The sequence below is a fragment of the Ovis aries genome, chromosome 7 (genome assembly GCF_016772045.2).
Source record: "Ovis aries strain OAR_USU_Benz2616 breed Rambouillet chromosome 7, ARS-UI_Ramb_v3.0, whole genome shotgun sequence".
Lineage (NCBI taxonomy): Eukaryota > Metazoa > Chordata > Mammalia > Artiodactyla > Bovidae > Ovis > Ovis aries.
Window position 1 is genome coordinate 98,263,150 of NC_056060.1, and position 14,830 is coordinate 98,277,979.

Here is a 14,830-nt window from a genome sequence, read left to right on the forward strand (position 1 = left end):
GTAATTCCAAGAACAAAAGACAAAACAGGAGTATCTGTTTTGTGAGAAAACTTCGGCCACAAAGACCTCAGCTTCATTTCCAAACGTCTGCACAGGTCGGGCTTCGGGCAGCACAGCGTCCCTGGCCTTCCCTGCTAAGCTGCTGGAATGACTCAGGCACCCGCAGAGGGCCCCGTCTTGGGGCCGCACCTACCTTGGCAGGGTAGCTCTCTTCCCCGTAGCCGTCCATTCTCTCTACCTCCTGCATGTAGAGCGTTTCCGCGTCAGGAGCTGTGAGGCCCCTGCAACCCGAGAGATCTGTCAGACAGACTGTTCACAAACTAGGAAAATTTCAGAAGAGCTTGTTTGCGAAAAACTACGTCTCGATCGGGTATACAGCGTTAGAAACATTTCAAGTTTCTAAGCGTCTGTGATTAGTTTATCAATCCAGCAATTTTTACTGAGAATCAACTACATGCAAGAGCACTGTGCTGAATGCTGAGGGCTGGTTATGTGAGGTCCGACCCCTCGGCCTCGGGGCAGGCCAGGGGGAATGCAGAAAGCAAAACAACCTCCTAAGAAGATTTCAGTGAGAGCCAGACTTCTCTCCAAACCACCAAGGTGTCAGACAGTACTAAGCACTGTGTGCTACCCGCCACACGGTGAGCAGGGCGAGTAACAGTTAGCAGCTGGCATGACGGTGACAGCATGACGAGGGTGGGCAGGGAGGCGGGAAGGCAGCGTGGGCAGAGAAGGTGGCCACTGCATGGACACCTCCTTTCCAACCTCACCTTCTGCTGCTCCGCACACCCGCAAGGTACCCCCGACCACAACCACACCAGACTCTCTGTGTCTTTGAACATCCCACGCTCCCTCGTGCCTGCGAGCCTTTGTACATGCTAATCATGCTTCCCGGTCTAACTATCATCCACGTGTGCGCCTGGTCAACCCCCGACCCCCATCAAGACTCAGCCTGCACACCCTCTCGCTCACCTTCTGGGATTGCCCTGCTCTACGCAGATCCACCACCTTCTGTGCACGCCTCTCCCCCGCACTCATAATGAGAACTATTAACTACTGTTCCAGTAGGCTGTACTGCACGCCTCTCCCCTGCACTCATGATGAGAACTATTAACTACTATTACAGTGGGCTGTCGGAGAAGGCAATGGCACCCCACTCCAGTATTTCCTGGGAAATCCCATGGGCGGAGGAGCCTGGTAGGCTGCAGTCCATGGGGTTGCGAAGAGTTGGACATGACTGAGCGACTTCACTTTCACTTTTCACTTTCATGCACTGGAGAAGGAAATGGCAACCCACTCCAATGTTCTTGCCTGGAGAATCCCAGGGACGAGGGAGCCTGGTGGGCTACCGTCTATGGGGTCGCACAGAGTCGGACACAACTGAAGTGACTTAGCAGCAGCAGTACAGTGGGCTGTACTGCCTACCCCTGAAGACCCTGGCAGGTCACGGTTCCATTTATCTTTGTGCCGCAGCATTGAGCACTCTGCCTCATAACAGAAGATAGCACTAAATTATCTTTTAAGGAGATGCACAGATGAATGAATAAAAATAGCAAACGAGAGTGAGCAAGGTGTGCCCAAAGTATTAATTATGCTGAAAAAAAAAACGGGTTCATTTGGACAGCAGGAGATAGAGCTGGAATGGCAGGACTGAACCAACTTGTGAGAACCCTTTAATCCCAGGGGTGATGAACTCAGGCTGGTGGAAAGCAAGAAGACTCACGAACACTTGAGGAGAGGAGGGGAGACAAGTCGAAAGAGCTATTTTAGGAGAATTAATCTTTTGTGAGTGACTGTCTGGATTTGAGTGGGGACAGACTAAAGGCAAAAGGTTATTTTTAATAGGAAGGGGTGAACAAACAATAGGTTATAATTAGACAGACCTGGGTTCACATCCCACCTCTACCACATGTAACTTTGGGCAAGTTATTTATAGTCTTTGTGAACTTGATTTTCCCAATCTGTAAGGAGATAATAACATTCACCTTAAAGAGTGGTTATTAAGAATTTGATGATACATACAGTACTTGGGACTGAGTGGCACTTGGTTTAGCGTAAAGCCTAGCGTTCTCAAGGACAGGGTTTTCAGACAACACATTCAGCTGCACTCCCAAAGACCAGGATCTGCCCAGCAGGGGCCAGAACAGCAAGCCTGCTGCTCCCAGCACAGTGTGCCCGGACAGGGAGACGGCTTCCAAAGGCAGCGGTGAGGCTGGGGGGCAGACCCAGAACATCACATCTGCCACAGAGGAAGAAAGGTCTCTCTAATCTTGCGTTAACCTACACAGGGCCGGACCACCGCCCAAACCTTCAGTACGTGGGAGGAAGGACGGGCAGCCTTCAGAGGCTGGCCCCTTTCAGCTTTCTCAGCTTCATCAGTGACACAACGTGAATAACAGACGGATTAACAGGGGGAAGTGCTCAGAAGGGCGCGTGGCAGGCGGTGCGAGCTCTGCCCAGGTGGGGAGAGCTGGGCAACTAGCAGCAGGCGCAACAGCAGCAGAAAAGGCCCACATTTAATGCTGCCAATGCACGGCTCAAACTCAAGACAGGTACTGTCCCCACTTCTCAGCGTTACCTGTATTTCTGATGCAGTAAGGCCACTTTTTGGGTTGCTTCTTCCAACACTTTTTCATCCTGTAACCACTCCTGGGAAAAATACATGACAGTCAGTACGGAAACAAATCACTCAAATTTCTTAGGAGGAATCTATGCTACTGTTATTGACTCTTGTCTCCAGCAGGCAAAACTAGGGCTAGAATCAATATCTGAGAGCTTCACTAAAGGACATAATCATGACCTTTCTGAGAATTAAGTGGCTTCTGCTCAAAAGCCAAAACACTTGCCCTGCCTTCTCAATTCATCCCAGAGAAACTTGCTGTTGTCTAGTTGCGAAGTCATGTCCAACTCTTTGTGACCCCATGGAATGTAGCCCACTAGGCTCCACTCTCCATGGGATTTCCCAGGCAAGAACACTGGAGTAGGTTGCCATTTCCTTCTCCAGGGGATCTTCCCAATCCAGGGATCAAGCCCGCGTCTCCTGCTTGGCAGGTGGATTCTTTACCACTGGGCCCCCTGAGAAGCCCCCAGAGAGAGTTAAAGACGGGCTATTTCAGGTTGTTAACACTCATCAGCCAGCTCCAAGCCCAGCACGCAGCAGCACCTCGAGCACTCCCCGGCTGGCTCCACAGTCAGAGCAGCCCACCACTTCCTACAGGTGCTGCAACGCAGCTTCCCTGTCAGTTCCACCAGTGTTGACTTTAAAAGGTAGAAAGTAGGGTATTTTTGTCATCTACTCTTTAAATTGTTGATGAGAAACGATATTCACTTCAACATAATTCTGTGAGGGCTCAAGTTTTCGGTTAAAGTCAAAACCTCTGAGGTTCCTCAGAAGCTGGAAATGAGTGCCTCTCTTTAGGCTCACATTCCAACTCAAAATCAGTGTCTCTGGCTGCAGCCCCAAGGCCACAGACCCTTCTGCTTCTGTGCTTTTACAAGGACTAGAAGTCTATTACAAGGAAAGTAACAACTTAAGCTATTTATAAGAAGGAGCTGATTTTTCTTAACTCTATCTCTACCTAGTAAGTCTAATAATATATGGACTTCATTTCAGGGATTATTAAGGGTCTAGAAATGCACTGACTGTTGATAAAAATGTCCAATGTCAAAAGAATTCTTACCACAGGAAGCAAGGCAAATTTCTGAAGAAAATCCTGGGATTCATACTGATCAAAGTCACCAAAATCAGCTATATAAAATCACAAGTATTCACATGTCAATTATGTTTAATTGGAAGCAAAACATATACAACTAAATCCAATATGAAGCATACAGATGGTGTACTTGTGACTGAGAAGTCAAATCTGCCTCATAGCTTATAAAATGCATATTTAAAAAATTCCTTTTAAAGTGTCCAACTTTTTGTAACCCTATGGACTGTAGCCCACCAGGCTCCTCTGTCCATGGGATTCTCCAGGCAGGAATACTGGAGTGGGTTGCCATTTCCTTCTCCAGTGGATCTTCCTGACCCAGGGATCGAACCCGGGTCTCCCACATTGCAGGCAGACTCTTTAACCAGACAGATTCACATGTCTGGACTTGGGAAAAAGATGCCTTTTAATAAAATGGAAAAAAAAAAAAAAACCATTACAAATTGTATAGAAATCATCTCATTTTTTTGTCATTAGAAAACAAAAATCTACTCTATAATCATATATGCCTACTTACGTACAGAAAAAATGTTCAGAACAAACCAAAGCGTTCATAGTAGTGATTACCTCTAGGGAATGGAATTAGATCATCTGGATATGTTACAGTAAGATGTATTTGTCTAGAAATTTTTAATTGTTAAAAAGAAACTGATAGTTCAGCAAAAAGCTTATGAAAGACTAACTCTTAAAGCCAAAGATAACACTTAAGATTCAAAGTCCTTTGAAAAGGAATATGGCTTCATGAGTACAGAGCCTTTTTTTCATCTAGGAAGGATAGATATCTCCATGTCTGCTAACATCTGAAGGAATTTTTACTAATGATTCTTTTCATTAAATTTCAATTTCCAAGATTAATTGCCAGTTATCATTTGAAATAAAGTCCCATTAGAAGTCTTTCCAAAGTATATTACACAGGTAAACACATATGGATTAACCATATGACAAACGACAAACAACTCAAAGATACTTGTGAAACACAAAACTATCTAATAATACTATGATTGGCAATGTTCTAATCTAGGGCAACTATTTAAGAAACCAACACCAATGACATATGCTTAAAGTATAAGCGAATGTAACCTTATCCACCCCACTGTTTGGCTGATCTTTCTTCTGAAAATATGAGCTAGCAGCAGATCAAGGCCCTGCACTAGAGGAATCCATGGCATGTTAAGCGCTGTGTGTGTGGGTGTGTGTATTTCCTCTCTACTGTTGGTCTGTGCTCTGCTGACGTGATAACATGCTTAGCCTTCCAAAGTCTCATATTTCATTCAAGTAACTCAAACCCATTCCTCCTCCACAAGAAAGCCCCTTAGATAACAGAAATAATATTCCACTAACAGAGAAAACTACGCTATAGTAGTTACTTTCTATAGTCAGTTACTTTAAGAATTCCTTGCTGTTTCTGTTTAACATGCATTTTAATCTGATTGATCTAGTACATTATCAATTGCCATTCGTTACCTTGAACAGCTAAGCCTGCAAGCTGAATTGCTTGTTCTAATGTACAAGGAATGTTTCCTTCCAAGATATCTTTCTTCAGCTGCAGATAATACTGATACCTATTAAAAGAAAAAAAAGGTCAGTTTTTAAAAGTCAATGTCGGTATTACCTCCAATCGGACACAAGGCATTTTATCATAATTTGGTAGAGAAGCATCAATTAGCCAAAATTAAGCTCAGATGATTTCAAAGAATGACAGGAACGTTCCTTGATCATATCTATACTGACAAATACACACAGACACAACAATTTATTGAGTCACTTATTCTTAACTGTAGTTTATTTGAAAGCTACAAACTATAGACACCTAGGAAACAGCTGGTCATCTATCTTATACCCTGTAAAACTGTCAGTAAGTTTTGTTGTTTCAGTTGGAGAAACAGAGAATCAATGGCGAATCCATACTTTAAAAACTCTTTGGAGCAACTTGGTGATGTAAGACTTTCTTAGCCCTGGACAGTAAACTCAGAAGAAAAATGGTTCCTGACATTTCAGACCAGGTGCATAACAAAATGTTCTCTATTGAAATACTATAAAGGATAGTTGCTAAAATACTTTATAACAGGCTTTTAATGTGGGCTTACTTATGTTTATGTTTTCGGTATACAGGGTATTAGTTACCAGCACAACCTTTAGTCAAGCAAACTCCGGTTAAATTTCAGATCTCCAATTCAGCATTTTGCAGGAACCTGGGAAAGTCATAATCTGTGGGTTTACATTAACTCCAGCAAAAGGTGGGTACTATCACCCCTTCACAAGGCTGAACACACCAAGGAATATATGTTAAGGTCTTAGCATAAAACTACAACCTAGCTGGAACTTAATAAACAGCCACTATCACGGCTAGCAGCAGTCCCCCACTTGCAGCCAGGCGGCAGTATTTCACCTGGCCGACTTCTCCATTTTGATAAAGCTCTACAGTGAAGATCTGTTCTGCCTTCCTTTTATTTATTCACTAAGGTAATTACTGGGGCCTTCTATGCATCAAGCACTGTTCTAGATGCTGGGGATACAGTGCTGAACGAATTTCCCTCCGTCAGCAAAGAGCATGCTGGCAGCACCGGGTCTTGCAATTGACGAGGTCTTCCTCATTGATGAGGAAAACTTGCAGCTTTCTCCCGGGAAGCTCCTTTCAAGCATCTGAAGTAGTCTACATCGAATATGCTGTCCACATATTCCACTTGAAATGCTCTTGGTCTTTTCTTAATCAAATCACTGGTCAACAGGTGCACACTCTAGACTGGTGCCTAGATTATGGCATATACTTTCCTACCTGGTCGCCTGTAGTTTTGTAACCTCTAATCTACCTTCCACGATGGGTGATCTTTGTAGAATACACATTTCATCATTCCCTTCCATTAAAACTCAAAAATGCCTGTCCCTATTGGTCTATGACTCTATGACTTGGGCATCTCTTTTTCCAAGCCTCTGTTCTCCTCTCGAGGTAATATCTGAAATTCCCTGAAAAAAAAAAATCAGTTGCTTCTATTATCCCCTTACTTTGCACAACCTACTCCCTCTAACTAGAAAATTCCTCGTAAAGTCAAGTGAAAAGTCACCATCTTTACCTTCCCTATTCATGTTCCCTGCAACCCACTCCTAGGAATCCAGCGCTATAATTCAGTTCAGTTCAGTCCAGTCAGTTGTTTCCAACTCATTGCGACCCCATGGACTGCAGCACACCAGGCTTCCCTGTCCATCTCCAATTCCTGAAGCTTGCTCAAATTCATGTCCACTGAGTTGGTGATGCCATCCAGCCGTCTCATCTTCTGTCGTTCCCTTCTCCTGACTTCAATCTTTCCCAGAATCAGGGTCTTTTCTAATGAGTTTAAGTTCTGCACATTAAGTGGCCAAAGTATTGGGAGTTTCAGCTTCAGCATCAGTCCTTCCAGTGAATATTCAGGACTGATCTCCTTTAGCATGGATTGGTTGGATCTCCTTGCAGTCCAAGGGACCCTCAAGAGTCTTCTCCAACACCACAGTTCAAAAGCATCAATTCTTCAGCACTCAGCTTTCTTTATAGTCCAACTATCACATCCATACGTGACCACTGGAAAAACCATAGCCTTGAGTAGAAGGAGCTTTGTTGGCAGAGTAATGTCTCTGCTTTTTAATATGCTGTCTAGGTTGGTCATAACTTTTCTTCCAAGGAGCAGGCATCTTTTTAATTTCATGGCTGCAGTCACCATCTGCAGTGATTTTGGAGGCCCCTCCAAAATAAAGTCTGTCACTGTTTCCACTGTTTCCCCATCTATTTCCCACGAAGTGATGGGACCAGATGCCATGATCTTCGTTTTCTGAATGTTGAGCTTTAAGCCAACTTTTTCACTCTCCTCTTTCACTTTCATCAAGAGGCTCTTTAGTTCCTCTTGGCTTTGTGCCCTAAGCGTGGTGTCATCTGCACATCTAAGATTATTGATATTTCTCCCAACAACCTTGATATCAGCCTGTGCTTCATCCAGTCTGGCATTTCTCATGATGTACTCTGCATATAAGTTAAATAAGCAAGGCAACAATATACAGCCTTGATGTACTCCTTTCCCAATTTGAAACCAGTCCATTGTTCCATGTCCAGTTCTAACTGCTGCTTCTTGACCTGCATACAGATTTCTCAAGAGGCAGGTCAGGTGGTCTAGTATTCCCATCTCTTTAAGGACTTCCCAGTTTGCTGTGATCCACACAAAGTCTTTGGCATAGTCAATGAGCAGAAGTAGGTGTTTTTCTGGAATTCTCTTGCATTTTCTGTGATCTAATAGATGTTGGCAATTTGATCTCTGGTTTGTCTGAAATCTAAATCCAGCTTGAACATCTGGAAGTTCTTGGTTGTTGCTTATCCCAAATTTGGATTCTTGAGCCTGCCTTTTACATTCTCCAAAATCCAGCACTTTTTAACCCTGTTTAACCTTACTTTCGAGCCAAGCTGATTACTTCCAGTGTTCTGAACATGCTGCGTGCATTTTCACCTTTGTGTCCTAGACCTTTCTTTTAGATATATGTAAAGCCTAGCTTGGAGAAGTTTGAGCATTATTTTCTTAGCATGTGAGATGAGTGCAATTATGCAGTAGTTTGAACATTCGTTGGCATTGCTTTTCTTTGGGATTGGAATGAAAACTGATCTTTTCCAGTCCTGTGGCCACTGCTGAGTTTTCCAAATTTGCTGGCATATTGAGTGCAACACTTTCACAGCATCATCTTTTGGGATTTGAAATAGCTCAACCGGAATTCCATCACCTCCACTAGCTTTGCTCGTAGTGATGCTTCCCAAGGCCCACCTGACTTGGCATTCCACTTGACTTCACCTTTCCCTCCTCCAACGGATCTTCCCAACCCAGGGATTGAACCCAGGTCTCCCGCACTGCAGGTGGATTCTTTACCAGCTGAGCCACAAGGGAAGGCCATGCTATAATTAAAGCATGTATTATCATAATACTGTAATTGTTCACGTACATGGATATCAGTTCCACCAGACTGTGGCAGCTCCTCCAGAGTAAGAGTGAAGCATATCTACTTGTATATTCATCTCCCACAGTAACCAACAGAATTCTTACAGACCATATTATAGCTTCAATAAATGTTCCAAGAAATGAGACAAAGTTGTCAGTTACTGTTTTCTCCTCGCTTCTACTCTCTGCAATTTTTATAACTCAGATCTGCTCTGTAGTCAGTTCATGTCAATCCCTAGAACCTGATTCTAGCTCCTTTGGTTATCCATCATCTTCCAATAATTAACTGCAAACTCAGTACTTGAAAAGAATATTCCACAAACACAGGACAGGATCAGGTTTTTACTATCTGCAAGCCATTGTGTTAGAAATGATTTGAAAGGCAAAGTTAAAGAAAACATGGGTTTAAAATCTAAGAAAAAGATCTGTACACAAATAACTGTAGTAAGAGGCTATGACAGCTGCCATCTTAACATAAGTACAAGCAAATTCTAGAACAGTCTGGAGAAGGAAAAGCTCATGCCAGCCTCAGGGGTCACAGAAGCTTTATGGAGGAGGCGCCTTTGGAACTAAAATCAGATGAACAGGATTCCAGTTACATACATCTAAAAGAAAGGTCTAGGACACAAAGGTGAAAATGCACGCAGCCTGTTCAGAACACTGGAAATAATCCAGCTTGGCTCAAAAGTAAGGTTAAACAGGTTAAAAGTGCTGGATTTTGGAGAATGTAAAAGGCAGGCTCAAGAATCCAAATTTGGGATAAGCAACAAGGTCCTATTGTTCAGCACAGAAAACCATATGTAACATCCCATCAAAACCATAATGGAAAATAATATTCTAAGAGGAATGTGTGTGTGTATATCTATATGTATAACTGAGTCACTAGGCTGTACAGTGGGAATTAACACAGCACTATAAATCAACCACGTGAAAGTGTCAGTCACTCAGTCGTGTCAAACTCTGTGACTCCATGGACTGTAGCCGGCCAGGCTCCTCTGTCCATGGGACTCTCCAGGCAAGGATACTGGAGTGGGTTGCCATTTCCTTCTCCAAGGGATCTTCCCGACCCAGGGATTGAACCTGGGTCTCCCACATTGTAGGCAGATTCTTTACCATCTGAACCATCAACTATACTTCAATTAAAAAAAAAAAAAAGAATGCAAACTTGATTCCTTGTTTCTTTGTTATCTTCAAGAAAAAAAAAAATTAGTTCCTCTATCCCACGCCTTAATACATTCTACATTTTCTGCCTTTGTTCCTTTTAAGTGCATTTATTGGCCAATATTTTCTGATCTCAAACCCTTCCCCCACATCTTTCCCCTTCCACACCTATGTACAAAACATGGCTACTGGGGTCAGAACTTCTACACAATTTCTTGAGGAGTAAACACAGATTTTGTGGCTATTTCTGAAAAATCTCCTCTCTCATTTCATTGTTACTAAGGTCAGAAACAAATCCATAAAAACATTAAGGGTGACATCACTTCAAGAGGAGTTCACAGCCAGGGTAAAAACATCACTTTTCCTGGTAATCCTTCCTTCGTGCCCAGTGAACCCATAACTCAGGCAACATGCCATAAAGCTCTCTGACACACCACATACCAGAACCTCCAGGCAAAGCTGTGGCTAAAAATGCATGGTGAGAGGGCAAAGGTTAGTTTGACCTCCTGACTCGTCCAACCTTAGTTTCACTTTTCTAATCTCACTGGATTCCCTAGAAGCAAACAGTACCTTCTTTCTTACCTGGTAATCTCCTGCTGCAGCTGTGAGACTGAAGGCACGTAAAACACCACTCCAAAATAGACTGTAGGTTCCAACGCGTGCTTATCCAGCTGCTTCTTTAGAGGTTTTTCCAAATCCACCCACCGGCGCTGATTTTGCTTGTTGTAATACCAGAGGCTGAAGTAAGTGATCTGGAAAGAGGGAGAGTCACTGAAGGAGGCAGGAACATACAGGAGAATTTGCCTGCTCTTGTCCGTTACATTTTCATACTGTTCATGGGGTGGCGGAGTGGGCAGAGAGTGAGACGGTTAGATGGCATCACCGACTCAATGAACATGGATCCGAGCCAACTCCCGGAGACAGTGGAGGTCAGAGGAGCCTGGTGTGCTGCAGGGCCATGGGGTCACAAAGAGCTGGACACAACCCAGTGACTGAATAACACCGCACCCATGACCTGGGACCAAGAGACCGCAGTCTCCTATTGCTTCTCTGCTCAGAAAGGGACCACGGCCACACCTAAAGGGGCAGAAAACAACAAGGAGGCGAGCTCTGCCTCTGCAGACACTCATTCCGGAAACAGAGGCGCCGACCTCCTCGGTGGTCCCGTGGTTAAGACTCCACGCTTCCCCGCAGTGGGCATGGGTTCAGTCCCTGGTTGAGGAAGTAAGATCCCACAAGCCACACAGTCAGGGAAAACAAAATAGAGGCAAAAGTCAATTACACTTGCACACTATTTCTTGAACCCTGCAGAAAAAATGTCTAGATATCAGAATTCAGCAGATACTACACAATTTTACGTAAGTTCAACAACAACAACAAAATACTGAAAAAATAGTTTTCAGGGAGTTCCCTGGTGGTCTAGTGGTTACGATTCAGTGCTTTCACTGTTGTGGCCTGGGTTCGATGTCTGGTCAGGGAACTGAGATCCTGCATTGTACGGCCAAGAAAAAAAAAAGTTTAGCTTTTAAATATCAAAATATTAAATGTATCATAATTAATATTTTATAATAAGCATAACTGGGGTTCTTCCTAAATTCTGACCAGACAGTCACTACATTCAAATGTGGCACCTGTACATAAATAATTTCATGTAAATACTGTAAATTCTAGTAGTAAAGATGCAATTGCAACAGCCAAAGCAATCTTGAGAAAGAAAAATGGAGCCGGAGGAATCAGACCCCCTGACTTCATGCTATACTACAAAAGCTACGCTCATCAAAACAGTTTGGTACTGGCCCCAAAGCAGAAATACACCTCAGCGGAACAGCACAGAAAGCCCAGAGATACACCCAGGCACCTATGGCCAACTAATCTATGACAAAGAGGGCGAGAGTACACAGTGGAGAAGAGACAGCCTCCCCAGTAAGTGATGCTGGGAACACTGAACAGCTACACGTAAAAGAATGAACTTTAAACACTCTCTAATACCATACATAAAAATAAACTCAAAATGGATTAGACACCTAAATCTAAGGCTGGACACTATTAACTCTTAGCTGAAAACATGGGCAGAACAGTCTCTGCTATAAATAGCAGCAACATCTTTTTTGATTCGCCTCCCAACAAAGATAAATGGCACCTACTGAAACATAAAAGCCTTTGCACAACAAAAGAAACCATAAGCAAAAAGAAAAGACAACCCACAGGATGGGAGAAAATATCTGGAACTACCATATGGCCCAGCAAGCCCATTCCTGGGCCTATATCCAGAGAAAACCAAAATTCAAAATGACACATGTGCCCCAAGTTCACTGCAGCGCTGTCCACAAGAGACAAGACATGGGAGAAGCCTGATCGCCCACTGACAGGAGCAGATAAAGGCGTGGCCCACATGCACCGTGGAGCATTACTCGGCCACGAAAAAGACGCCAGGCCGCACGCAGCAACATCGACGGCCCGGAAACCGCCACACTGAGCAACTGTATCAGAGAGAGACAAAATATCATAGGACGCTGCTAACACGTGGAGTCTAAAAAAGACGAAAATCAGTAAAATGAACTTATTCACAAGACAGAGTCACAGACGTAGAAAAACTTACAATTAATGGGGGGAAAGGGAGGAGGGATAAACTGGGAGATTATATCTATTCTATATATATGAAAGATAACTAGTAAGGACATACTCCTTAATATTCTCATGACCTATAGGTGAAAAGAATCTACAAAAGAGTGGATATATGTATAACTGATCCACTTTGCTATACACTTGAAAGTAACACAACATTGTAAATCAACAATATGCCAATAAGAATTATTAAAAAATAAAAATAAACTTAAAAAATGCAAGTGCAATTTTCCTTTGCCCCCAAAACTTCATTAATTACAAATTTATAAAGTAACTGTAACGCTACGGAGATAAATAGACACACATACACAAGAAAAAGCTATAGCTAAGGCAGTAAAATTACTTAAGTGTCCTACTCAGAGGCTTAAGAAAAACGCCCGGATATTAGTATTTAAATCTCAGCTGCCATGTAACAAACTGTTTAAGTAAATCAATCCTAGTGCTGGACTGGTCAACCTGAAAAGGTGCTAATGCATGTAAGGACTGAAATGACAGCCTCCAGCCACTGCTAATATTCACCTCAAAAATCAATTGATAGATCAAGGCAACTGGAAAAATCACTGCTTTGTTCTAGACTCTAGCGTAACACTGCCAAACGGAACGTCCTCTGATGGTTGAGCTGAAGGTATCTGCATTCTCTGGGGATGTGCAATGTGGCTAGTGCAGCTGAGAATCTAATTTCCAATGTCACTTAATTCTAATGGACTGAAATAGCTGCAAACATCTAGTGGCCACTGCATTGTTTCATACAGCTTTAGAGCAACAATAATACAACCAATGATAACATACAGGCTATTTCTTCAACCGTAACCCTCAAAAAATGAGTCTTCAATTTAAAGATGGGGGAAAAAAACCCAACATTAAAACATGTCCTCAATATTAACAAATTTACCTTACAATTTTTTTTTTTTTTTTTTTTTACAAAGGAAGACCCATACCTTTCAAATGAGTCTATTAGGGGCTTCCAAGGTGGCTCAGTGGTAAAGAATCCGCCTGCCAACACGGTGCGATCCCTGATCCGGGAAGATCCCACATGCCGCGGAGAACTAAGCCCGGGCGCCACAGCTACCGAGCCTGAGCTCCAGAGCCTGGGAGCGGCAACTCCTGGGCCCACACGCTACAACTCCCCAACAGGAGAGGCCCGCAGGCCGCAACCAGAGGGAAGGCCCCCCACCCCACTCACAACTCCAGAAAAGCCCGCAGGGCAGTGAAGACCCAGCACAGCCAAAAATAAACAGGTGTTTTAAAAAGGAGTCTATTAATCATATAAACTTGACAAGAGTCAAAAATGTATGTATCCGTTTTCCCTTTATATCCAAATAGCTAGAGCAGTGCAGGAATTCAGCAAACTTTGAATAAAAGAACGAATATTCTCCTGCTTCTCAGCTGTCACCCAAATTATCACACACGAATGGAATATTCTGAACATTTACTGTGTTGGACCAAGTTCTAAGAACTAGAGCAATATTATAGATTAAATCACCACTATTACCTTATCCAGTAGATGTTTGTTGTGTGTGTTAAACTCTAAAACCAGTGTTTCTCCAAATACTGTCGTTGGACCACCTCTACTGGAATTACCTGGAGCGCAACGAGGCCAACAGAGAGATTAAACTCTCAAGTAATCTCGTACCCACTGAAGTTCGAAGGTCACTGCACTACAGCACATGGCGCCCCGGTCCCCTCAACGTTATGGAGGAGACAGTCATGTGAACAGCCTACCCTTGAAAAGCTGCATGGAAATCAAATTTTTGAAATCCAAACACACTTTTAATACAGCAGAAAAGTTGAGCCCTTCTGCTGTTAATTATTGTCTGAAGTTGTGATTATATTTATGAAATAAAAGGTTATGTGTACGAAAAGAATAGTATCACATTTTTGGAAAACAGGTATTATTCCTATTCCTTCTCTCATCTGAACTGCAACTTACAGAAAACAAAAATCTAGTAACAGGAGGAAGCTGCTGCTAAAGTCCAAAGTTCCTGGGTTTAATTTCTAACGCTTGCTGTGAAGTGGAAAAGTCAATTAGTCCAATTCAGTTTTCTCAACTGTATTAAGGCAATAATACCTCCCTCATAACTCCACCATGAGATCTAAATGCCAAACATATATGACTGCATTTTGCCACTAGAAAACCACCATGTTTTAAAAAGATCAGTTTCACCCACTCTGCCAAACATCAACAAAATCAACTGAAGATCTTGCCAAAAAAAAAAAAAAAACCAAGAAGCCTTCCCAATCACACCTAGTTGGTGATTGCCCCACAGTGCACTTCTGTTCACTGTACGGTCTGCGTTCTAGTTTAGACTCGGATCGCATGTACCATGTCTGGTCTATTACACATACCACTGCGACGCACCAAGTTCTACAAATAATTATTTTTTGCCA

At 43.0% G+C, this 14,830-nt stretch overlaps 1 protein-coding gene across 3 annotated transcripts in view; it reads right to left on the bottom strand.

The window, feature by feature from the left end:
* The window catches only part of PTPN21 (protein tyrosine phosphatase non-receptor type 21), a 74,415-nt gene that overhangs the window by 30,859 nt on the left and 28,726 nt on the right, over window positions 1–14,830 (bottom strand). For all 3 annotated transcript variants that reach the window (XM_027972100.3, XM_027972101.3, XM_042252832.2), the window contains exons 3-7: window positions 10,400–10,569; window positions 5,175–5,272; window positions 3,681–3,748; window positions 2,579–2,649; window positions 194–281 (exon numbers count right to left, since the gene is read on the bottom strand). In XM_027972100.3, the coding sequence (XP_027827901.1) occupies window positions 194–281; window positions 2,579–2,649; window positions 3,681–3,748; window positions 5,175–5,272; window positions 10,400–10,569 (495 nt within the window). The remainder of the gene's footprint in view (window positions 1–193; window positions 282–2,578; window positions 2,650–3,680; window positions 3,749–5,174; window positions 5,273–10,399; window positions 10,570–14,830) is intronic.